The sequence below is a fragment of the Poecilia formosa genome, unplaced genomic scaffold, assembly GCF_000485575.1.
Source record: "Poecilia formosa unplaced genomic scaffold, Poecilia_formosa-5.1.2 Scaffold207, whole genome shotgun sequence".
Lineage (NCBI taxonomy): Eukaryota > Metazoa > Chordata > Actinopteri > Cyprinodontiformes > Poeciliidae > Poecilia > Poecilia formosa.
Window position 1 is genome coordinate 383,313 of NW_006800146.1, and position 25,559 is coordinate 408,871.

Below are 25,559 nucleotides of genomic sequence, written 5' to 3' on the forward strand. Positions count from 1 at the left end.
AGCCTATTGCTGAAACTCTCATTGGTCTCCACACAAACTGGCTGGCTGAGGATGTCGCTTTTTTTTAATTTCTTCTGCTTCATCCTGGTGCCTCACTTTCTCAGCCTGCTCATTTATGGTGTCAGGGATCAAAGCCTGAGAAAGCACATTGAAAACAGATTCCTCTGCTGCTCAAAGAAAAAAATAGTTTTCAAATAGTGACTCAAGTTTTAATCACATATAAACTGTAAATAAAATGTTTTAACATTGAGTAATTATAACTAAGTCTACTTTGAAATAATTAAATAATAAGAACATGCGTTTTACTGTTAATTCTGGAGGATTTTGTACGACTCAAATACTGTATGTTTTTTCAGAGGTATTGGTATCAAAAACATACAAGAGCCACATTTTTGACCGTGCACTTGGACTTAAGTTGGATGCAAGTCAAAAATATATTTGTTTGATAGTAAAATAATTAAAGCATCAATGAAGCACTACCATTATAGAAAATATATTTGCTTTCCAAGCCAAAGAACATTTCTGAATAATTTGTAATCAACTTTTACAAATTTTACACACTCCGGTGAGGTACAGCTAACATTTAATAAGTAAAACTTTTACCAATTAAGTAAAGTACAAGTTTATCTTGATTGATGATGTTAAGGGAAACAAATGAAAATAAATGTGATGTGCAAAGCTACGGAACTTTAATAAAAGGAATAAAAAGATGTCATATCTCAATATAAGTTGTTATTGATTTATTTCCCAACCCTACAGTGAGTTTCTTTAAATAAAGGTTAAAAAGCCAAGAGTTTAGAGTTGCTTTTGATTCATAACTGAAACATAAGTCTCCATTGGTCAATCGGCAGCCTTCTGGTGTAAATACTACAACTAACACTCTGTTAAGTAAAGCAGGGGAAGGTTGTTTAAAACAGGGGTAAGGTGGTGTTCTCTGTTAGGCATTCCTGGCAACGCTGTTGCCCCCTTTTGACAGGAACACCAAACAGCTGATTTCACTGAGCAGGAGTCCTTCAGCTCTGCAGTGACCCAGTAATGAACGGTTCATTTGATTCAGGTGTTTTGGAGAAGGGATGCATCTAAAAGTTGCAGGATGAAGGCTCTTGAGGACTGGACCTGGGCACTATTGCCTGAACAGATTAGGGTTGTTTTTGAAGTAAAAGAGGGGCCTAAATACTACTAAACAGATGGTCACAATGCTTTATCTTACTGATCTAACTCAGCAGCTAGAATGGCTCATGCCCCAAAGTCCTGTATTACCAAGTAGTTTTCAAAGAACATTTTACAAGACCATGCTGTTATGCAATAATCCTGATCTGAAAGTGTTTGTTAAACAGAAACACCATTTCATCACCGATGAAATGGAAACAGTGCCAGCTCCAACTGTCTCCTAAAAGCATAGCTGACCTTCCAGTCAGTGAAGGTCTTGAGTCTTTATTGCTGTGCTCTACAAAATAAACCATGAAAATATTAAACAACCAATCAATGTTGATCAAATGGCTAAAAGTCACCAAATCAGCCATGAAAATTTAGAATAAATTATAAATTAATTAAGCTCCTCCTCTGGTTATCCTCCCCACAACTTTTGTTACTGTGTAACTAACCAACCACTGAAAGCTAGACCCCACCCCTGGCAAATTTGGAAAAATTCCAGCAAAATGGGCGGAGCCAAGAGACACAGCTGAGTGTGGGGATGAGTGGGACTGTGATAAGAACAAAAGAAGCGATATCGTCAACTTATCCACTTTGTCGCTGTATTTATCGATTTTTCAGACTCGTCTTGCCATTTTTTATTTTCAGAAACTACAACTGGGGGCGCTAGTGAGCAAGATATGGCGTAAGACGTACTTTTCAGAGCTCCTGCAAAATCCGTAAAAATTACATAAAAAAACAGCATTAACCAAGTTAATATTAGTCGAACAACTGGAGAGAAAACCTTAGGATCACAAACAGTTGGACAACCCGAACAAAATCATCCTGAATGGCCAAAAAACTGCAAAAGTATAAATACGGAAGCGATGCTAATGTAAAAATTCAACTGCCTAAAAACCGCTTGACCGAAGGTCAGTAGTGAGATGGTTTTAGGCAAAAATAATGCCTAAAATCATTATTTAACTGCTGCACAGCTAGGATTTTATTGCATCTGACCTGATTAAATTGTAAACTCATTCCTCTCATCAGGTGTTGTCAACCCAGGCTGCATCAAGAGCAATTATCAAATCATTGATCAGAAAGAACAATTTGGACAAATCACTACTGCAGAATTACAGGCCAATGTCCAAACTTACATTCATCAGCAAAACTATTGAAGCAGCTGTGTTTCAATAGATAACTGCCTTCTAAGCAATGATTAATCCTTTGACATCTTTGAGTTTAGTTTTCCTGCTTTCAGTACCGCTCATCATAATACTGAGACCAATCTAGTCAAAATGTTCAGTGACATCCACAAAAATACAGACTGCGGAAGAACCACAGTGTCGCTTCTGTTACACCTCAGCACAGCATTTGACACAGCTGAACATGAAATATTACTTATGCGACCACAAAGCTGAGTCGGACTGTCTGGCACAGTAATTAAAGTGGTTTGAATTTTAGCTAAAGAATAGGGACTTCGTTCTCTTAATAAGTAACTGTTCATCAGAGTAACATGTGGGGTACCCCAAGGTTCAATTCTGGGACCCCGGTTGTCTTTATTGAGGTTGGAAATGTGAAAAAGTTTATGGCTAACTGCATTTGCAGCATAATGTATTTTGGGTAAATTTCCTTTCAGAATGTAAGTTTATGTATGTTTATTAACCAGAATACAGGGAAGATTAAATCATGTTTTCTTCTTAGTTTTATAAGAAGGAAAGTTTCACTTTTTTAAGACGTTTTGTGAACTTCTGCCATTAGTCTTTCTCCCCTCTGAAATCTGTCACCAATGGGAATAGTAACACTTGGCGATGGTGGTGTGTCCAAGTCCAAGTCTACATAATGGAACATAACCTGAGCATTAAGGAGGGGATCCAACCTGAAACACATCTCTACAAAGACACCATGAGAAGTAGAAAAGTCTGAACTCCTCTGACTGATAAAGGGATTGGTAGGTGAGCGAAATACGGTCAATGGGGAAAATGTTGAGCATTAATAGATTCTATTTTGTATTCGTCCATTCTTTTTGTGCAAACTCAAATTTATGATGTTTATTGTTCACTGATTTTATATTCTTTTATTATTGATGTGTTTCCATTTTTGTAAAGCACTTTGTGATTTTCATGTCTGTGAAAGGCGCTATATAAATAAAGTTTACTTACTTACTTACTATGTTTTTCTTAAATAGGAATTATCTCTTCAAAGCAGCAAAATGCAGAATCGGGCCGTGGTTTCTATCAATGCTACTTCCCCAAAAAGCTTCTCTGTGATCATCAAGGTGTGTGTGGTAATCCCGTTTTTCTGTGTCTTCCTGTGCTTCGTCGCCATTATGCTGCAGATCTTTGCCTCTCACAGACAGTTTTTGGACACTTCCCGTTACATTCTGTTTGCACATTTGTTGATCAATGACACCATACACATTGTGTGTTCTGTGTTAACGTTTCTCACTCTGATGGGTCAGGTCAAGTTACCTATTCTGTTCTGTGTCCCTCTGTTCTTTGTGTCTACTGGTACCTTTCTGAACACCACTTTGATCCTGGCTGCCATGTCACTGGAGCGTTATGTTGCCATTTTCTACCCTCTTCAGCGCCCGGCCTCCTGGCGCTCAGACCGTGTCTGGATCATTACTCTACCTCTGTGGATCATCAGCTTCATAATCCCCATCACTGAGTATTTCATCGGGAAAGATGGTCAATCTGTAGATGTCCTCTCTACAAACATGCTTTGCAAAAATACTGTCATGAATTAATCCCCAGTCCATGAACTGTATCGGCTTTTTGTGAATGTACTTTCATTTGCAGTGGTAAGTGTTATCATCCTCTTCACCTATGTGAGGATTGTAATGGAAACCAGGAAGATGCGGCAGGACAGAGCTTCAGTGAGCAAAGCCATGCACACCGTGCTGCTGCACGGCTTCCAGCTGCTGCTGTGCTTGCTGGGTTTCACTCAGCCTATATTTATAACTCTCATTGGGCTCCACACAAAGTGGCTGGGTGAGGACATTGTCTTCTTAAATTTCTTCTGCTTCATCCTGATACCTCGCTTTCTCAGTCCACTGATTTATGGCTTCAGGGATCAGAGTCTGAGAAAGCACATTGGAAGCTGGTTCCTCTGCTGCTCAAAGAAAGGAAAACCCTTTTTCAAATAGTGACTCAAATATAAACTGACAGTTTGAAAATAAATTGTTTTAGTACTGAGTATTTATCCTCTTTTGCTACAGACCTGAAAGAAATCTGCTCACTGACTATGTAAAGGCTTTCATGGTGTGAAAAACGTCCTACAGATTGACTGTGTGACATTTTTAAAAGTTTTAACAATGATTAACCTCTCCGTTAATCCTTCGCTGCTGCTGTACTTCAATAGATTTACTGTAAAAAAAATGTTTTTCTTGATCTTATTTGGTGACATGATAATTAATTTGTTAAAAAAAAATAAAACTAAAAATTTATAACTTCTTCGTTTATCTTATAATGTTTAACTGATATCTTAATCATTCTTAGTGTCTCCACATCATATTTCCTAATTTCTTGTTTTAACTTTTCTCTGCTTACCCTATACTTTTCACAATCAATTAATAAACAAACATCAACTGACCAATAGCATTTAGTTTTAGGACGTACAGGTGCCCACCCCCAGAGATTTACACAGATGTGGGCTACGTACAGGATGTTTTGACACAAAATATATTTTTTTCTCTCTCCACAATTTTGTTAATAGCAAACAGATTAGATAATAAAGAATCCAATAAATTTTCCTTCTTATGTTCTTAAGGAAAATCTCAGCGCGTACAGCCGTACAGCCGTACAGCTGCAGGCGCTACTCTTCAGACCTACATCACATTCTGGGCCAAGCAGATTCAGAAAATATTTTGTTAAACAAACTGAAACAGAATATTATTTTTATCCTTAAAGGGGGACATGGTTTCAGGCACATATTTTATAACAAAATCCTCTAACTATGTTACATTCAGTTGTTATGAAAACACTACATATCAAATATAGCACATCATTTTTGACTTCACATCATGGTCATATCTGATGGCTTGAAATTGGCCTCTGTCTCTTTAAGAAACTCCTATTCTTTCTGACACAACAGTGCTTCTCCGTGATGCTGTCTACCTGACCTAAGTAGTTCATCATAACCTAATATGAAGCTCAAAAAAGTTTAAAAACTTAAAGGCTCTGTAATTTATATGACTAAATATCATTTTAGATTAAAACAAACAAGAACAGGCTGAACCCTTGAAATCAGGCAGTTTGCTTTACTTTGATTTATGCAAATATGTGCACAGTTTCTGCAGACAAGCTTAACAACTTTTGCAGGTCGGCATCTGTTAAACATGAACCCCACAGAGGTGTATCTGCACTAACATTGCTCCATGATGACTGATCATTCTCTTACCCTTATGCAATTCACCTGGTGCCTGTCAGCCAATGGCAACCTGTCCACACCCTGTGTCCACACCCTGGACAGGTCACCAGTTTATTTTTTTTTTTTTCTTTCAGAGTTCAAATTAAATTCACTGGGGTCCCTAGAAGGTTCACACAGACATCAGAAGGCCTCTGCCCTCTAAGTGGATAGTTAGATTGAATGTATCATCCCCAAGTTTTGCAAGCAAGCAAGTATTAATGTGCACAGCATCCTTGGCAGCCTGCACTGCACAAATTAATACCTGTGATTTTTTATTTATCTATTTTTATTTTTTTAATGTCCAAAATGGTTGACGGAGAAGGAGTAATTGTTTTGGTCTTAGGAATGATTAACTTTTTCCAAAGACCTGGACATGCTGCGACATCGATTCATAGTGGGGTACTTGCAGGCTGTGTTGCTGGGGAAACCAGGGTTGATCTCCAGCTCTTATCATTATTATTATCCACCGAAGCTGTCAAACGGACATGATCTTTTATTAAACAACTAAAAACATACGGCAGCCTCAATCTCAATGGCCATAGAAAAGGTCTTGTAAATGCAACTGAAACAAAGCAGTTCTGTCACAGTGACTGAAGCCTTCCTGTGTACAGAGAGATATGATGGACTTTTTCTATTAAAAATGATCAACATCTGAGTATGCCTAATGTTCACATATGTGACATAGCAGTGCCTGTAGTGTAGAGATTTGATTTGGTACTTATCACATCTTTTCCTCAGTCTATGCACCTTGGTGTGCATATTATCATTTTGTTTTAATAACTTGGTGCAGATTAAGCATGCCATCTTTCACTCTAAATGGTCTATTTGGAAGGTGCACAGCAGGGTCATCTGTTCAGGCACTTATATAAATCCTTTATATGAGGGCAGTCTTTTCAGAGAATATCGTGCCAACCAACGCATCAAGTATAAAAGCTGCATCACTTGCTCATCATATTTTACGTCTCGTAAATGGTTGTGACCATGAGTGTTGCACACCAACACATGGCAACAGGTATGACACCTTTTCCACACCTTTGGATGATGGGGTTTAAAAATAAGAAAAGTTCATGGCTATCAACACTTGCAGCAAAACGTAATTTGGATCAACTTTCTTTCAGTGTATTGTGTAGGGTTTTCTAAGGAGGATGTTTGCAGAGAAAATGAAAAGAAATTTTCTTAATAGTTTTACTGGTCGGAAGGTTTCACTTTTATAAGAAGTTGCCAACCTTTGTTGTTTGTCTTTCTCCCCTGTGAAGTCCATCACTAATGGGAATCACAACACTTGGCGACAGCAGTGTTTCTCTGGAGGACTAAGGTCCACGTCTACATACTGGAATGTGTCCTGAAATTCACTTGCTGAGGAGACTCCTCCTTAAATGCTTCTCCTCAAAGACAGTGAAAAGTAGAAACGTCTGAGCTCCACCTACTGGTGAGGGGATTGTTAGAGGAGTGAAGTCTAGTCAATGGGGAAAATTGTGTTCTGTGTTATTTCATTATGTTCAAGCCAACTGAATGTCTGTGTTTTTCACTGACAGGAATTATTTGTTCACAGCAGCAAAATGCAGAATCTGACTGTGGTTTCTATCAATGCAACGTCCCCAAAAAGCTTCTCTGTGATCATCAAGGTGTGTGTGGTAATCCCATTGTTCTGCATCTTCCTGTGCTTCATCGTTGTCATGCTGCAGATCTTTGCCTCTCACAAACAGTTTTTGGACACATCCCGTTACATCCTGTTTACACACATGCTGATCAACGACACCCTGCAGATCCTATCCTCTGTGCTACTCTTCCTCTGTGTGATGGGTCGGGTCAAGTTACCTCTTCTGTTCTGTATCCCTCTGCTCTTAGTGTGTTCCTGTACCTTTCAGAACACCACCTTTATTCTGGCTGCCATGTCACTGGAGCGTTATGTTGCCATTTTCTACCCTCTGCAGCGCCCGGCCTCCTGGCGCTCAGACCGTATCTGGATCATTACTCTGCCTCTGTGGATCATCAGCTTCATATTCGCCATTAATGAGCTTTTCATTGGGAAACACAGTCCTGTAGATGTCCTCTCTACCAGCATGATTTGCAAAACTACAGCTTTCAACCAGTCTCCAATCCAGGGAGTTTATCGGCTTGCTGTGTATGTACTTTCCTTTGCAGTGGTAAGTGTTATCATCCTCTTCACCTATGTGAGGATTGTGATGGATACCAGGAAGATGCGGCAGGACAGAGCTTCAGTGAACAAAGCCATGCACACCGTGCTGCTGCACGGCTTCCAGCTGCTGCTGTGCTTGCTGGCTTTCACCCAGCCTATCTCCGAAACTCTAATTGTGCTCCACACAAACTGGCCACCTGAGGATGTCGCCTTTTTTAATTTCTTCTGCTTCATCCTCATACCTCGCTTTCTCAGCCCGCTAATTTATGGCTTCAGGGATCAGAGTCTGAGAAAGCACATTGAGAAAAGGTTTCTCTGCTGGTCAAAGAAAGGCAAAACATTTTTCAAATGGTGACTCAAATATAAACTGACAGTTTGAAAATAAATTGTTTTAGTCCTGTACAATGTTCAGATCTTAAAGTTAGACTGCTGTTAACCAAGTCTGTTTTAAAACAACAATCAAACGGCAATAAAAACATGAAATGTTATTGTTAATTATATCTGATTTCATGTGACTCCAAGATGTTTTTGTTTTATAGGGGCCACATTCTTGACTTCTGTGGGTTGTATGTAATAATCATTGTTTATTTGATAGTGAAATAATGAAAGCAATGAAGCACAACCATTATAGAAAATATTATACAACAGAATGCAAGCCAATGAACTTTTCTGAACAGTTTTTAACCAGCTTTTGCCAATTTCGCACTTGTGTGAGCTATTCCTAACATTTAATACGAAGCAAACTTGTCATGTTTACTCCATGGAGTTTTTGTGACTCTTAAGTTGATTGATGATAAAGGAAACAAAGGAAAATAAAAGCGATGTGCAAAACCATAGAACTGCAGTAAGTCTCTGTAGAACTCGGTGACATGTTGGGGAGGTAACTCAGCCTGTGAATTAGTCAGGTTTGGAGGAGAGACATAGACATGCAGGATGAAGATTATTGAGAAATCTCAGAGATTCATTTCAGTACTCAAAAGACACATTTTTTCTGTGTTTTTGATGGATTGTCCGATATTTTTAACTTTCAACGCAAGCTAGTGCTAACTGCCATCATGTCTTTGGACCTACATGGCATTCTGGGCCAATCAGATTTAGAAAACATTTTTGCTAACTGGCTGAAACATAATTTTTTATTTTAAATCTTAACAACAAATAAAATGTCCTGCAACACCAATGAATGAATCTAAATTGAGACTAAGAAATAATTAAAAAGAGATCAAACTCTCGCTTCCCTGCAGCCAGAGACTTTGACCGTAACCATACTTTGACCTATGCAAACATGCGCACAGTTTCTGCAGAAAAAGATAAGAAACTTTGGCAGTCTGTTAAACATAAACCCCACGGAGGCGTATCTGTGCTTACATTGCTCCATGTCAACTGTTCATCCTCTCACCCTTTCGCCGGTCAACTGAACAGCTGAAGGTGCAGAGCTGTTTGTCAGCTGTGTAAATCAGTTAGAGAAAACCAAATAAAAATTTCAGGCTAAAATCTAAATATTTTAAAGTCTATAACATATTTTAACTTTCAACATTGTGTCACACAGACAAGAATTCAACGTTCATTTTTATAGGTCAAAGACAAAGCAATATATGTTTATTGAGTAAATATGTTGTGATCTGTGGGTGTTTTAATTTAATTTATTTTTCTGTTTTGATCATTTCCTCACTTAATTACTTTACTTTGCTTGATCTCACCATGTCCGTTCATTCCTTTGCATTAGTTTACTTCATTTATTCCTTTATTCATTTTTTTATTCTGTTCCTTCTTGGATTCTGTTCCTGTTTGATCAATATTGTTCTTTCCTCTTACTTTTCTGAGTCCAAGTTCAATATTTCTCATAGTCGGCTACGATGTTTTGATATGAAACTTGAGTAGTGTTCCTTTGTCTGTTATCTTTGTTGAAATATTATGTTTTTGTGTTATTGTTGTACAGTACATATAAAAATAGAAAGTGGCAATAAATGAAAAATAAATTTAAAGTAAACTTGATTTACTTGTCTTGCTGGGTGAACAGGTGTGATGTGCCGGCTGCACTACATGAGTCAGAGGTTTAATTTATTTATTAAAGTGTTTGCACAGAAAAGGCATAATAAATCCATATTTTAATTGATCTCTGTGGGGGTTTTTTTACGACATCAACTATATAGTCTGCTAACTGTGGGTATTTGCTGTACTGTCTGGCTGTATTGATTATTTGTTGTCCTCCACAGATCAGTAACAGAGTACCTGGTGTTGCCAGATGCTAGTAAATTTAGTAGTACTGGCACAGTTTGACCAGCAGACGTCGCTGTAGAGAAAAAAAAACTGGTTAAAGGCGCTCTTACTTTTGGAAGATTTTTTTGTTTTGTTTTGTTTTGTTTTTTTGTTTTTTATTTTTTGTTTTTTTTGTTTGTTTTACAATTGTGCTTAAAACCTCGGTTAATAAATTAAAGAGTTTAAAATATTGTTGCCCCAACACAACTTTCAATAGGGCTCCTATTGGAAGTTAATTCCGGTGAAGTTCCTCACAGAGAGAGGGGAGAAGCCGATCCCAGATCAGAACCGAGTCATCAGATGAGGAGCCGTGAGAAGCTCAGCTCATCCCATGATAACGACAGAGTTCACTTTTCGAGGGGATGGAGGCTCCTCCGGCTGCTTTCTGTCTCTGCTGCTTCCTCGTCGCTGCTCTCGCTTTCCAGGCCGAAGGAGAAATGTATACGTCGCTCCAAAACGTGAGGCAAGCCATTGACGTTGAGAGGAAACTGATTGATTATCTGAGAATGTATATCGACAGCGAGCAGCAGAGACTGGAGGACATCAAGCGGTGAGTGATGGCGAAACCGGAGCTGCGGTTGGGTACACACACTCAGTGTCGAGGACTTTTCATCAGGATAGAAAAGGAGAAATCTGTTTATTTCTCTGTCGCAGCCGCCTCCACCCTTTTGGTTTATGAATTAGGTAACACTTTATTTGAAAGGGGGTGAATAAGACTGTCATGACACTGTCATAAACATGACATAACACATGTCATGAACATGAATAAGCCTTCATGAATATTAATGACTGTTGTCATAAAGCGTCATTCGGTAAATTCTGACACTCTTAATACAAAGTTGACATTATTCAAAATGTCTTTGTTATGACAACTTGACATTAACCAGGTTAATGGTTAATGTCAAGTTGCTATTAAACTTTACCTTTAATAGCATAAAGTTACCTAATTTTTAAAGTGCAATCAGTAATACTTTTATAACAAATTTATATCAGTAATGATTTCTTGGCTTAACTACTTCTATTTCTACTTTTGTTTCTTTTTTTAAAAAACTGTTTCATTTATGTGTCCTGTGGTTTTTCTCTTCTTTTTAACCACTAAAAAGAAGTGGCTTTGTTGTAAAGTGTGACATAATTAAAGTCATTATTGTCATGCTTTGACGCAGAACTATGCAAGGGCCTCGAGAAAGGAAAAAAACAAACTACACTTTATGTGTTCTTTATGTGTTTTCTCCAGTATTAAAATAGCTGCACACATTTTCCTCTCTCTCTGTCCAGAACCAGCCAATGATCCAAAGTCAAGTCACGTTTATGTGTTTAGCACATTTCAGAAACAAGGCTGTTCAAAAAGCTTCCCACCGTAGAAAACATTTCACAGCAATGAATTATGAAACAAGCAATATATCCTTTGTCAAATATTCAAGCAAATATTCATAAAATATATTGATCAGTGTTCCAGTTACTAGTTATCAAAGGCATCTGTAAACAGGTGGGGTTTTAGCCTTGACTTAAAGGAACTCAGTGTTTCAGCATCTTTGCAGTTTTCTGGAAGTTTGTTCCAGATTTGTAGTGCATAGAAGCTGAATGCTGCTTCTCTATGTGGGGATTCAAAGTAGACCAGAACCAGACCATCTGAGTGGTGATGGAGTCAGGTATGGTGACTACAAAACCAAGCCACACTTTCAAAAATCTTTTTTTTTTTTTTTTTTTTTTTTTTTAATAAAACCAATTTTAGAATCATGTATTATTCTTTTGGTCCGTTATATAAAGTGCTAACAAGATACATCGACGCTTACAGCTGCATTGTGACATCAAATGGGTTTAGAGAGTAAGAAGTATTTGTGGAAGGTGTCAGGTGTTACCCAGGTTCAGTATATCTTTCATTTCTAGTCTTTCCAGTCTAATGAGGACCATATGTGTTCACCTTTCTGTGACCCACGATCTCATCTTTTGCACAGGTTTCATGCCAGAGTGTCCGACCTCCACTCAGAGCTCTACAAAGGCCCTGCAGCTGCAACAGCCAACCCACTGGTGGCCTTCACGCTCGTCAAGCGGCTGCATTCGGAGTGGCTGAACGTCGTCTACAGCAATGAAGCTCAAGAAAACGTTCAAAGTGAGCTCTATCTCTCTCCCTCCTGCCTAATGATACCTGAACTTCTTCCGCTTTTTAGCCGTCACAAGCAAACTTCAGCCTTCAATATCGCTCTGTTCAGACCTCAGGTCCAGATACAAGGAAGAGGAGGCTCACTTGCCCAAAGTGGAAGACCTCCGGGGGGCTGCAAAGGGGCTGATGAGGCTCCAGGATGTGTACTCCCTCCAAGTTTCAAGTCTGGTAGAGGGCCGCTTCCAGAGGGCCAGCGGTGGAGGTGTGATTGACGTCTGCTCGCCTGCTGTGTCCGTCTCGCTGTCTGGTGACGACTGCTTCCTGGTTGGGAAGGTGATCCATCGCACAGAGAAACTGATTCTTTCTCCATTAGATCATATCCTGTTGATATCAGCTCTGTAGTGAATCAGTGAGATCGCTTTGTTCAGGTGCAAACTTGTGGCTTAGTCCCGTCAATCAAAACTTTACCCGTCAAACTCTTCACAGCCCAGGAGGAAAAAGTGAAATTTTGAAGAAATAAAAAGTTTTAAAAACTGAGATAGATGGTAACTACAGCACATGCAAAAGTATTCACACCCCCTGAGGTTTTCCACATTTTTTCACATCACTACCACAAACTTTAATGTGTTTCGTATAAAGTTGTGGGGGAACTTAAAGCAGTGTCAAAGCTGCATAGTTAACGTTTAATAAAATGTTGTTTTTTTTTTAAAAACTGTCACCATGTTGTGACCAAATGGAATGACACCGATAATGTGAAACAATTGAGCTCCTATACCTTCTCCCAGTGTTAATTAAAAACAACCAATCAGAGCCAGGAGGCATGGCTTAGTACTGTCAATCACCCTCCATGTTGCACTGCTCAACCCACCTTTGCTCTCTGCTACGCTGGAGCTAGCATAGCCTCTTGTGAATGCTCAGGCTAGCTAGCTAGCAGAGCCACCGATAATGGCGGATAAATGGTTTTCCTGTAACAGTAAGTTGTTTCTTCATCAATAGCACGAGTACTATAGCGAGTACACTGCCATGATTTGCAGCGCTGAGGCCCCCCTTTTGGCTCTTCTGATTGGTTGTTTTTGATTGAAAGCGGTGCATTTCTTCAGATGACAATAACAGCTCGAGGAGAAGTTGGAGGAAATTGAACTTTTCACAGATTATCTGCCTTTTACTGTCACTACATCATGATAGTTTTAACAAATATAAAAAAGTTAATTAACAAAAAGATACATACTTTACTTCCCACAGTCATTCCCAGGCATTCCTTCACAAACCAAAACTGGCGGTGGCAGCATCATGTTCTGGAGATGCTTTTCTTCAGCTGGGACATTGAAGCAATTCAAAGTTGACTGGAAGATGACTGGAGTTAAATACATGGTGGCAAAAGAGACCAGGACACAGGTTCACCATACTGAAAGATAGTTCCCCTAAAGAAACAGCCAGAACTGGAATGGAATGATTTGGGTTCAAACATGTTCATGTGTTTGAAGGTCTCAGTCAAAGTCCAGACCTGAAGAGTATATCTATAAACTCTTTCCACTCACTTTGTGAGCTTGAGATAATTTGCAAAGAATGGAAATGTCTGGACAAATGTGGTAGAGAGTTCCTGCAACGAAAGGTGCTACTACAAAGTCTTGAGATCAGATCTATCTTAATGCACACCGCACCTTTCAGATTTTTATGCGCTATGAAACTCGTGCATTTTGTGTCCGTCTTTAAATTATGCTATACATGTTCGTTTACATAGAATCCCAGTAAATACCCTTAGGTTTGTGGTGAGGATGTGACACAATGGAACAAAACTTTCAGGGTTTTAGCAAGACAAAGACCTCGCACATGTTTTCTATAACTTCACTGTGGGCTTCGCAGAAGTGGGCCAACGGCTAATATGAACATCAGGCCAAAGACAGAATATGAAATAACAGAACAACAAGCTGCCTGAGGAGAGAAGGAAAATATTAAAAAACAAACAAAACAAAAAAAACTGTCATGTTACCACTGTTAAAGCTGCACTATATGTCACAACAGTATAATTTAAGACAGAGAATGCGTGAAAAAACTGAGCTCCTCTGCCTTCTCCCAGTGCTCCAAGTGTCAACTGCAGAAATACACCAGTCAGAAGCAACCAGTCACAGCCAGGAGGAGGAGGGTTTTAGCGCTGTCAATCACTCCCATGCTCACCCCTTCCACTTGCTATTTCTAAACAGCTAGCAAATAGCTATAGCTAGCCGAACCAAGCCAGTGTTCACCACAACGTTTGCTAATTTAGCATAGTTACCAACGAAGATGGATTAAATGTTTTCCTGAAACGGTAAGTTGTTTTCTATCTTTAGCACATTGAGCAGCATACATTAGGTTGACTGACAGCGCTGAGACCCTCCTCCTGGCTCTGATTGGCTGTTTTTGACCAGGAGCAGTGCAGTTTTCAGACTGTAATAGACACACTGGTAGTAGATGAAGGAGCTCAGTTTTTATTTTTATTTACTTATTTATTTATTTTTCAGATTATCTGTCTCAGACCACACATGGTGACAGTTTTAATAAATATGGGAAAAAGCAGATTTTTCTAAAAAATTTGATTCTGCAACTTAAATTTACTGCAACTTAAATCTGCAGTTAATGATGACAAAAGAAATTGCAACATATAATTTTTTGAGCTTAGGAAACAAATCTCTGGTGGTTGTCTGTCATTTGCTGGATGCACAGCTTTGTTAAATTCTCTCGAGACTCAAATAGAAAGACTAGATCTTTTAATAAAAAGAGAATAAAAATAAATTTACTCAATAAATGTCCCTTTGCATGAATAATTTCCTTTTCTTAAGGTCTGCAGCGCCTCTATTCCAGGCCTGTCAGTCATGTGTGTTGGGGTTCAGACACTCAGAACTGGGATTCTTCCAACAACTCACTTAATCATCTCTGTTATGAGAGAGCAAATCCCCCAGCTGTTCTGGGATGAGAAAAGAGAGAAAGGTGTTTCCATGCTACTTTTTTTTTTACTATAACTGCGGTGTTATGAAAGGGTAGGGCACTGTGTGGGAAAGACACTCTGCTATGGAAAAGACATTACCTCATGCTGATGAGCAATGAACACAGAGAACCTTCTGTTACTGAGGTCATGATTATCAAAAGGACAGATGATTTGTTTTACGGCTTTACATGCGCTTTTTAAATGGCTCTTTGGAAACAGGTGGGTTGTATTGAATATACATGTAGAAATTTAACTGAGAGAGAGAGAAAAAAAAGAGAGAGTGGGCAACAACTGCTTTAGCAGTTCTTTTCTCATAAAAATGTATTGGTTCCTAAAGTATAGCATGTAATGTCCTCAGCTCTAGGTTTCACCAGATCCCAGCCTGAGTCTCTGATGGGAGTTTCACGTGCCTTGTAGTGGTTCAGATGCTCAAACTTGTTATCTTTACACACATTGAAGGGAACTGAGGTGTCATAAGGGAATCGTTGACAAAATGATTTATTACAGGGAGCAATTTATTTCAACTTAAGTGTGCCTATGTTAGGCCCCACAACAATAAGTCAGTCCTAGAACTGATTTTGATGCATGTTTAGCTGCATCCTGATAAATATGCAAAAGGCTATATAATTACATCTTGATTGCTCCACAGATGGCTTCACATCTGGCCCTAGACCAGATTTAGTTGATCTTCTCCCTGGAGCCGCAGTTAGATGTTTGTTGTTGCAGATTTCTCCTCAGCTGTGCCGTAGATGATCCAGAAATCACAAAGAGACCAGAAACACATTCACTGCTTTGTTTAAAGAGGCGTGAATATCTATATTGGCATCGTATACCACAGTCAAGTAACTATGTTTCCTTTGGTTGTTATAAAAATCAAATATGACTTTAAAGAAGTTGACATTGTAATTTAACACCTTGAAATTGGGCCTGTCTCTTTAAAAACTCTTTCTGACCCTCTGCTTTCAGGAATTCATCGCAACATTTTTAATAACATTTTCATCAGCATTGCTCTGACAAGTGGCTCCTATCAGATGTTAAGTTTCACCAGATATTTGCTAATTTCTCCTGGCTAGTCTTAAGGAGCTCTGGGGGAGGGGAGGGTCCGTGAAGCACTGCTCCAGCTTCCAGCTTCATAAATGTGATAATTTATCTTTTTTGAGCCAATAGCAATAGACATGTGCATATACTCTGTATAAGAAATATTATATGGGCAATTGATTATGACTGTCTCAATGGGAAGGAGTCAAAATCTTACAGCATTGTTATTTGTTCTTCTATGAAAGATCCACCGCAGCACAGGGAGACTCTGAAGGAGCTCTGGTTCAGTTGTTGCTCTTGTTTGACTCATGACTAAAATTTTGCCTGAATGCTGGAACAGAATATCTGATATAATTTATAAAATACTGACTTAACACATCATGTTAATATCAGAATAAAGAAACTCTTTCCTTGTGCACAGGTGGCCTATGAGCAGGAAGACTACTACCACTCGGTGCAGTGGTTGGAGGAGTCGGTACGTCTCTTCAGGGGAGCCGCGGGAGAGTGGAGTCCTGAGAACGAAGGGACCTTAGAGGACGCTCTGGATCACCTGGCCTTCTCCCACTTTAAGGTAGGAGAGCAGAGAAAACACACGTTGGTCCCATGTTTGACTGCTATAAATCCCTCTGTTTGATTCAGACAGGAAATGTTTCGTATGCCTTGAGTTTGTCTCATGAGTTACTGCATCACGGTGAGTCCACGCCTCCATTTCCCATGCAAGACAATAAGAACAGTGCCTGCACCTTTTTTTGTTTTCAATATTTTGCTGTTTTAAAACCTTAATTCTTTGTGATAGACCGACACAAAATATTGCGTAATTATAAAGTGGAAGGAAAATCCATGATCTCATTTTTAAGTTTGCCACAAGTTACAGCTAAACCCCAAATTATCTGTGGCTTTAGATTTATTTTCATTCACATAAGAAATTTGCTCCCGGTAGAAACAGCAAAAACAGAAAACCTTACCAAGTATTTTTGTCTAGTTTCTGGTGCAAATATCTTATTGCAACTGAAATAAGGCAAAACTAATGTACAGCATGTTTTAAGTCAATTATTCTTGAATATTGATAAAAAGTACTAACTCCACTGACAGATTATTTCACTTATAACAAGAGAAAATTGAAAATTTGCAGAAACTGATTATTGTTTTTGCAAACTATGTATCTTTGACAATCTACGGGAGATTTCAAGACGAATGAATGATTTGTAATAATACTGTATCCAGCCTCGGTGACTCTTTGCACGCGTTTTGTTTTCTCAGATCCAATGAATGGACGGGTGTTGCAGAATATTGAGAAATATGAGAAGCTGCTGGGTTCTGCAGGTCCAACCGGGGAACGCAGCTTAAGAAGACCCGGCTCCTCCTCCTTAACGACACGGGACACTTATGAGAGACTGTGCCTGACTCAGGGCTCCCAGGTATTCATCAGCATAGGACTCTTCACGTAGTGTCCCAAAGTGACATATGGCTCATCCTGCAGACAGATGTCAATGTGTACATTGTCTGCTCTTGCATTATTTTGAACCAGTAAAATAAGGAGAGTGGATTCAAATAAAAACTGCTAAATCTTGTGATCATGAATTAAGGATTCATGCATGGTGTGGGATTGCTTGCTGATGCAGTATATATGTATATACACACATATAATACATGTGAGTATAGACGTATACTCACATGTACATCTATATACATTTCTGTGACCGTCAACCTTTTAGGTGAATGTATGCAACAAATTTTGATCCTTGTTCGATCTCATTAACGGACTTCATGATGCCTGTTTTCCCTCTTGCAGCCGATGCACTTTGAAAACCCCGGACTGTTCTGTGACCTCTTTACCAACAACCACAGCCCTGCACTGCTGCTGCAGCCTGTGAGGCGGGAGGTCCTGAGCCTGCAGCCTCATGTGGAGCTTTACCACAACTTCATCACAGACGCCGAGGCGGATGACATCAAGAGGCTCGCCCAGCCTGGAGTAGGTGATCGTCGCTTGAGCATACCCAGGTTTAGGGTTTCCAGCGTAAACGTCTGACTTTTATTTGCTTTCATTCCCAAATGTTTGTCTGTCTGGGTTAGTCTCGTGATTCTGAAGCAGAATTTAAGATAGTTTTGGGTTTTTTTTAGTTTGAATTAGCAAAGAGAAGAACTAGTAACATTTTGACCTACATTTATCTTTCAAAAGGTGGGTTTTATGTAAGATCAACTTTTTTGAGCATTATGTAATGCTATAATGTTATTCTATAATCAAAAATATACTCTGAGTGTTGCTTTAATTTTTTTGTGTGTGTTTGGGGAACCCTGGAGTCTCCCGTGGCAACCATTCGGGGTGCAGAACACCTCTCCCACACTCCTTCCCCTCTCAGCTCCCCCAGACTAGCAGCAGCAGCAATTAGCAAACACCTGATGGAACTAAATGCCTGCTGAGTTTATTATAGGAACTGTTTTCAGTGCAGTGCTCCTAAGAACGGTTGTAAATGGCATAATGAGGAGTATTGCTATGATGATATGCTGGAGGCGGACTGTTGGAAGAGGACAGGTTTCTTAAAGACACAGAAGCCCAACTTCAAGACATCAAATTACAAAGTCCAGCTTCTTTAAAGTCATGTTTGACATCTACAGCATTATTATAACAACAACTCAGGGTAACACAGTTATTTTATTGTGCTATATAATGGCACCATGTGCCTGGAAAGTACATAATGCTGCCCTTAACATACCCAATCTGAAGAAAATTGTGTTTATTTTCATGCTTGTTTGTTTTTTAATTTCTTCTACCTCCTCATGCTGTCTGTTTTATTGCTTTGTCGTCATATTCCATTATTTTGGCCCCTTACATTAATGTGACCCTCCTGAGGAATAAGCTCAAAGTTATTATTTTTATTCCAGCCCTTTTTAATTTCCTCCTGGCCATTTAACCAGATACCGTAGCTGTGTTTCTTTTTCATGAAATCAAATCACCAGTTCAGCATCTCAGTCAGATTAGAAATGCTCTTCCACTTTTCAAGATGGTACACTGCGATCCATTCTCAGCTTCCTTCAAAGGCAAATCTCATGCTACTTCCTGAAGCATGAATCCCCCCCTTTTTTTAAGCCAAATTCCTCCAGCAGAGCAAACAATCTCCCTGAGCTTTGCCAGGAAAACACTGTGAGCCTCATGCGAAGATGACATTTAACAGAAACCTTTCTCCTAACTCTCAGCCTGCTGACTCATGTGCTTCAGGAACTGTTTGATGGATTAACTAGGATGATGCCTCTTTAGTCTCTTTGTGGTTTATCTGAGAGCTTTCCATCCGCTGGTCAGATGGAAAGCTCGGTTTCCATGTCAGCGCTACGTCAGCTTGTGGGCTAATTGGAAGCAGGCCTGTGGTACTGAGCTGGACGGCTCTTTACTTCCCTGGAGTCGTTTTTCGACAGGTTTCTCAGTTTAGAGGTTTTCAGCATATTTCACCAGTTTTCACGAAAGGAGACTGTCCGCTTCAGTGTCCAAACAGTTTAAGCTGCAATTTGTTTCTGTTGTTGATTTGAATATCAGGTTGCTTGTTCTTCAAAGTGGGGCCGTTTTATATTTCTGTTGGAGATTGGTAAACATAAATTCAGCAGAAGGCAAAGTGATTGCCAACTGCTTTTAGTGGCTTAGAGAAGTGGAGAGTCAGTCCAAAACTATGTGCAGTGACACAGTTTGCGGTTCACTTCAACAGCTTGAGCAATAAAAAAAAAATAAAAAAATACAAGCCCAAATAAAGCTGCTCATATTTTATTTTCTGCCCTTTCATAAGTTGAAGAGATCCGTGGTGGCAGCTGGAGAAAAGCAAGAAACAGCAGATTATCGAATCAGCAAGAGGTAAAAAAAATAAATAAATAAAAAGTTTTAAAACTATTTTTCCTGCTGCTGGTGTGCATCCGAACATCCGAAGGCATAACGAACCGATTGGGTATGTTTGATCTCCAGTGCGTGGCTGAAAGGCTCGGAGAGCTCCACCGTTGGGAGGTTGGACCAAAGGATTTCCGTGGTAACGGGTTTGAACGTGATGCACCCGTACGCCGAGTTCCTTCAGGTGGTGAATTATGGGATTGGTGGACACTATGAACCTCATTTTGACCACGCCACAGTAAGTCGACAAAGTTGCGGTTAGGTTTATGTTCATTCCCTTTAACCTTTTCTGCATTTTTCCACATTTCGAGCATTCCACATTTTGTATTTATTTGGGACTTTATTTGGGAGAGCAACACAAAGTGATGCATGAATTTGAAGAGTGAATTGAAGGGTGAATGGACTTCAAAGTCTTTTACCAATTAAAGTTTGAAAAGTGTAACATTCGTTTCTATTCATGCCCTTTTTCTCTTATCGCTCTCAACACCATGGTTACACCTCTAACTCTGTGGCTGTTTGTCTGTAGCAGTCTGCCTCATTGAGAGTCAACATCTTTGCTAATTCTTCGTCAAACTGATCGTGCTCAGTCAGATCGCATGGGGAGTTTTCATGAGTAGACAGATTTTCAGTTGGATTTACATCTGTACATTGACTAGGCCATTGAAGCACTTTTATCTAAGCTGTTCTAATGTAAGCCTGGCTGTATATTTAGGATCACTGTCCTGCTGGAAAGTGAACCACAACTTCAGTTTGAGGTCATTTGTTTCAGATTTTTATCTGGAAAAAGTTTGGAAAACCACATGTTATTTTCTCTCCATATCACTATTCAGCACTATTCTATGTGTAAATTGACACACCAATAAAATAAACTGAAGTTTGTTGCCGTAACATGACAACACATGAAAAAGTTGAAGGGCAAATGTCACGTTTGCAAGGTGCCACGTGTGTTGGTTAAATGTTGACAGAGTTTCCATGTCGTTTTAAAACCAGTCACCCACCAGTCCTGTTTTCAAGCTGAGAACTGGGAACCGCATGGCGACCTTTATGATCTACGTAAGTCAAATCTACGCTTTTAGCTTGAGGTTGCTGGTCAGATTCCTGTAGTTTTACTGTGGGCTCATCCGGCATTTGCCCTGGAGTAAGCTTTTTATCTGATGCTGCTTTTCCAGCTACTTTAGAACTGTTCTCAGTGATTTCCTTTTTACATTGGAATAAACTGATCGTAAAACGTGATAGCTGTGAGAAATAATGATCCCTAAATCATTTCGACTGGCAAATTTCACTTGCATTTATTGCAACAAAGCATAAACACAAGACGCTGCTCTAAAGGAATGTTGTTTTCCACAGCTCAGCTCAGTGGAAGCTGGCGGTTCCACGGCCTTCATATATGCCAACTTCAGTGCTCCAGTTGTGGAGGTAAAATACTTCGGTTATCATCAAGATGTTTCTCCTAATTCAGCCTTGACTTTTTGATGTCAAGGCTGAATTACATTCATATGCTTCTAATCCAGCTGTGTGAAAACTATAAATGGAGAGGTTTTCTTACCAACAGCTCTGTGTCCAAGTCGAGGTTTTCTTTTCTGGTTGCCAGGAAACTATTTTATGTAACTCCATTAAGTCACACAATCATTCATATTCTTGGCAGGTTTGGGTTTAAAGTAATCTTTTAATGTTACCAACATGTTTTCTCTGAGTGGAAACGATGTGAACGTTTCATAGTGTTTACTTTACGTCTTGTAATTGGAATCTTAAAAAAATAAGGAATCACACATACAGATGTGCTGCTAGAAACTCCAGTTACAAATTATGAGAACGTGTTTGACCTCTCAGAAAACTGGATAAATTCAAGTAATTTGGTATTAATTAGAATTAATTTAGTAATTGCTGTAAAAATGAAATAGTGTCTCCCGTTAAAATGAATGAGGTTTTTTATTTGGTTGAAAATAAATTTTGGACTGCGCTACATGTTTTTGGGAGAAACAAAACCATCTGACAAAGGACGTGTCAAAATGTGACGGCGTATTAGGGCCATCATAATTTTGAGATTAATTTAATACATTTTATAAAAAAAACTTGAAATTTTCTGAGTTCTAAAAGTTGAAAATGACATGATCAGACACTGATGGACGCAGGGACTGAACAGAGAATACAAAAACAGGTGTTTATTAGGAAATAAACTTGCTCTTAGTCAGACAGGCCAGGGTCAGAACCAGGGGATCCAAATCGGGGTCAGGCGGTTCCTGATCTCAGGGTCAGACAGACAGGGGGTCAAAGCCGGGAGGTCCTAATCCAGTGGAGAGGGTCAGGATCGGGGACAGGAGAGGCAACTAGGCAGAAGGAAGAGACGGACAGGTTAGTTACTGGGCAGTTAGCTCAAGTTTCTACAGCAGGCCTGAAGGTGTTACCACTGAGGGTTTCGCAACAATCTGATGCTGTGCAGGGGGAAGCTCCGTCCTTATATGGCAGCAGCTGGGGATCAGAGTGATGATGATCAGGTGTGAGTGGTCACCGCTCAGCAGCAGCTGTGACAGAAAACTTTTGAAAATCTTTGAGATTAATCTCAAATTTTTTGCGATCTTTTAACTTTTCTAACTCAGAAATTAATGTCGTTGGTTTTTTCTTGTTTTTTTTTTCATTTCTGAGCTTAATCTCAAAATTTATGAGTGTTTTTCGAGCTATGTTTTTTCCTTTGAAGCTCAGAAGTTTCCATGATTTTTCTAAAAAATTTCAGCGATTAATCTCAAAAAATTTGGCAGAAATTTACTCCTCCTTTTCTTTCACCTGGGTCTAATACGCCGTCATATAAAGCCGACTGTCCATCAGCTCATATCCACTAATGGGTAGTTCTGCCTTTCAGTCTAATTTGGATATTCAAATTAAATTAGTGTTGGTAGGAAACCAAAATATGCCTTAGCCCATGAGGGGCCCACATTTTACTAAATCTGTCCCTGATCAAAATAAAAATAATCCATAAGCAGCATGTTTGGCATGTATTAAAATCTGTTCTTTATGGTATTTCTCAGAAAGCTGCTATCTTCTGGTGGAACCTCCGCAGAAATGGTCAGGGAGACGAAGACACTCTGCATGCTGGCTGCCCGGTGCTCATCGGTGACAAGTGGGGTAAGACTTGGTGTTCCCACTCGAGACTTTTGGTAAAAGCCAAGAAAATGCCGTCTGCTTCTCGAAACATTAATCTAATCTCCTCATGTAGGGGAGCTAGAGCCCATCTGTGTTTCATTTTGAGTTTGAGTATAGCAATATTACAGCCTGCAGTTCAGACTCTGAGGGCTCATCTTGGAAAGTGAACATCTGCTGCCGGTTGGCTCAGACAAGCAAAATCTGTTTCGCAGGCTATTTAAACCGACCTAAGGATAATAATAATAACGATGATAATAATTGGGAAGCAGCTGCAAAAGAAGTTGCTGAGTAGGTCAACAACAACTTGCACTGCAAAAACAGGTGGGAATGCTTGTTGGATACGTGTTTGGAGAGGCTGAAAAAGAGACGCATTGGTCAACGCTGTTTGCTTATTTTTGTTTGACAGCAGTTCCAATATGTCTCTGTGCCACAGTGGCCAACAAATGGATCCACGAGTACGGCCAAGAGTTTGAGCGTCGCTGCAGCCTGAATCCTGAGGAGTGAGAGGGAGTACGAGCCTTTACTACTGCCAGGCACGTTGGCAAGGAAAGACGAGGCAGCAGCCAGAGAAAGAGCATGTGTGCGTGTGTGTGTGTGTGTACAGATGAGAGAGATATCGGAGGGGCCAGCCTGCGTCTTTGATTGGAGCCCAGGGCCCCAGGGAGCCTGGACACTCCTGCTGTGGATGTGGAGGTGAAGGTGGAGCAAAATCTGCCCAGGGAAACCAACTGTTTCCATCAGTCACTTCATGCTATAGTGGAGGAGTGTTTACATTTCTTGCATTTCGCAAGAATGCTGGAAGACGTACACTATCTGCGTTGGACGTAAATTATCAAATGAAACGTGTCCTAAATTTGGTAATCATTAACAATGTGAAGCTCAGACTGCATTAAACATCTCATTCTATCATGCCTGATGGAAGAGTGTCGTCACTGTCACTGTTTCTGACTCAGACCGATGAAGATGCAGTCTAATGAAACAAATAAACTATTAAATCAGCCTCTTTCTATGCCTCGTACTTATATCCCTGTTAGTCTGACCATTTTTAAATCCCTCTGATCAAACACAGCTGACCTTGTGTGCATATTTCTCTGATATGTGACAAAATACTTCTCAAGCCACCTGAAAACAGGTTGAGGCTGGTTCAGTATTAAAATCTCAAATCCATCGAACCCTTCTGCATGGAAATGTTGTGGGGAAAGTCCTGCCGCTTGACTGGCAGAGATCTTAACTTCATACTTTTTCATTCCCACAGAGACATAAATTTTCTTTCCAGCTGAGGCAGTCTTTCCAGCCACAGACAGACACACAGAAAATATATGAAGAGAGCGTGTAACAGATCTCTATTGCACATTCCTGCGCACACACTGAGCAATATTTTCCCATGGAGCTGTTAAAGAGAGGAAGGTTGTTCTGTATTGTTTCACTGGAGGCCATAGTAAAAAGCTTGAATGTACAACAAAAATGATCCTTGGGCTTTGACGGCATTGTTTAAAAACTCACATTTTGGAGCTTATATTATTTATAAGTGGTAATCATGTGGTTTACATACACTATGGGCTTTTATTAAGATTAGAAATTATGCTGTTAGGATGTTCGATCTGCAATCGAATAAACCAGAAAGTTTGGAAAACTCCCAAGTCACTGATGTGACATTATTTTTAATATCACAAATTTATGTGATATTTATTTTTTCCCTCTCCCTACACACACAGTGCACCTCTCACTGTTACCACAGCAAACATGCAGAGTGACTATCAGCGGCTGTTCAAACTACCTAAAACACGCGAGAAGATTTTTGGTATTCTGCAACAAACTGTCAAAAACAAATACTGGAGAAAAATAGAAGCTTAAAGTGATCCGCCAAAAATTTGAATCTGCATTTCATTTCGTTGTCAACCTGATTAAATTTCCTCATGTGAGTGGGTTTAAATCATTCATGTCATAACGGTCTTTCTGCATCTCCTCCGTTTTTATAGAAATAATGTGACAGACCAGTGCTTCCCTCTGCTGGTGGTGCCCACAAGATGGAGTCTTTGTGATGCCTCATGTTTTAGATATATAAACAACAGTATTGGGAACTTAATTAATTCAATTATTAGTAACCTAAATTAAGAACTGTTTGACAGTAAGATGTAATTTATATGTATCTAAGCTACATAGTGCAACATTTTGCATGCGTATTAAATCAGCTAACACATTTATCATTTTGATAAGGGGGTCGGATGAAATTTTGGTATACTGAAGTGTTTTCCGTGATGTACATGATATTACATTTATAATCTAAGACATTTGGGAAAATATACTTCTCTTGCTCTTAATTTAAATATCTTGTGAACCTAAAAATATGTTTGTCTTTGCTTCCTGAAAGGGGCTCTGTTCATAAGAGCCCCTAAAAAGAACTTGGGAGGGTGGAGTAGCTAATTGAAAAAAAGGGCAATCGATGTAATAATTTTTAATTATCATCCTTGTAACCTTGATGTCGCAGTGAAAGAAACAACCAAGTAAAAAAAAA

The 25,559-nt window shown here is 39.4% G+C and overlaps 3 protein-coding genes across 5 annotated transcripts; all 3 read left to right on the top strand.

Annotated features, from left to right (window-relative positions):
* Positions 1-3,343: 3,343 nt before the first annotated feature.
* LOC103148558 (olfactory receptor 51I1-like) lies at positions 3,344-4,279 on the top strand. Its single transcript, XM_016679284.1, is given in 1 exon segment — positions 3,344-4,279. A coding segment is annotated over 1 exon segment (936 nt).
* A 2,821-nt stretch (positions 4,280-7,100) lies between these two features.
* On the top strand, positions 7,101-8,036 carry LOC103148559 (melanocyte-stimulating hormone receptor-like). The gene has a single exon (XM_007567383.1). It carries the CDS (start codon positions 7,101-7,103, stop codon positions 8,034-8,036), a length of 936 nt encoding a protein of 311 aa, XP_007567445.1.
* A 2,143-nt stretch (positions 8,037-10,179) lies between these two features.
* p4ha3 (prolyl 4-hydroxylase, alpha polypeptide III) lies at positions 10,180-24,047 on the top strand. 3 transcript variants are annotated; one of them, XM_007567325.2, is made up of 14 exons: positions 10,183-10,487; positions 11,893-12,047; positions 12,148-12,371; positions 16,460-16,609; positions 16,678-16,729; positions 17,299-17,456; positions 17,831-18,010; positions 19,812-19,876; positions 19,985-20,144; positions 20,897-20,959; positions 21,254-21,322; positions 22,930-23,026; positions 23,478-23,554; positions 23,649-24,047. In XM_007567325.2, exons 1-13 carry the CDS (start codon positions 10,300-10,302, stop codon positions 23,546-23,548), a joined length of 1,632 nt encoding a protein of 543 aa, XP_007567387.1. In that variant the 5' UTR covers positions 10,183-10,299; the 3' UTR covers positions 23,549-23,554; positions 23,649-24,047. The 3 variants fall into 3 exon arrangements, with proteins under 3 accessions (XP_016534787.1, XP_007567387.1, XP_007567386.1); XM_007567324.2 differs by having other exon boundaries at positions 10,184-10,487; positions 23,478-24,047; XM_016679301.1 differs by lacking the exons at positions 21,254-21,322; positions 22,930-23,026; positions 23,478-23,554; positions 23,649-24,047 and having other exon boundaries at positions 10,180-10,487; positions 17,831-18,014; positions 20,897-20,964.
* The last annotated feature ends 1,512 nt before the right edge of the window (positions 24,048-25,559 follow it).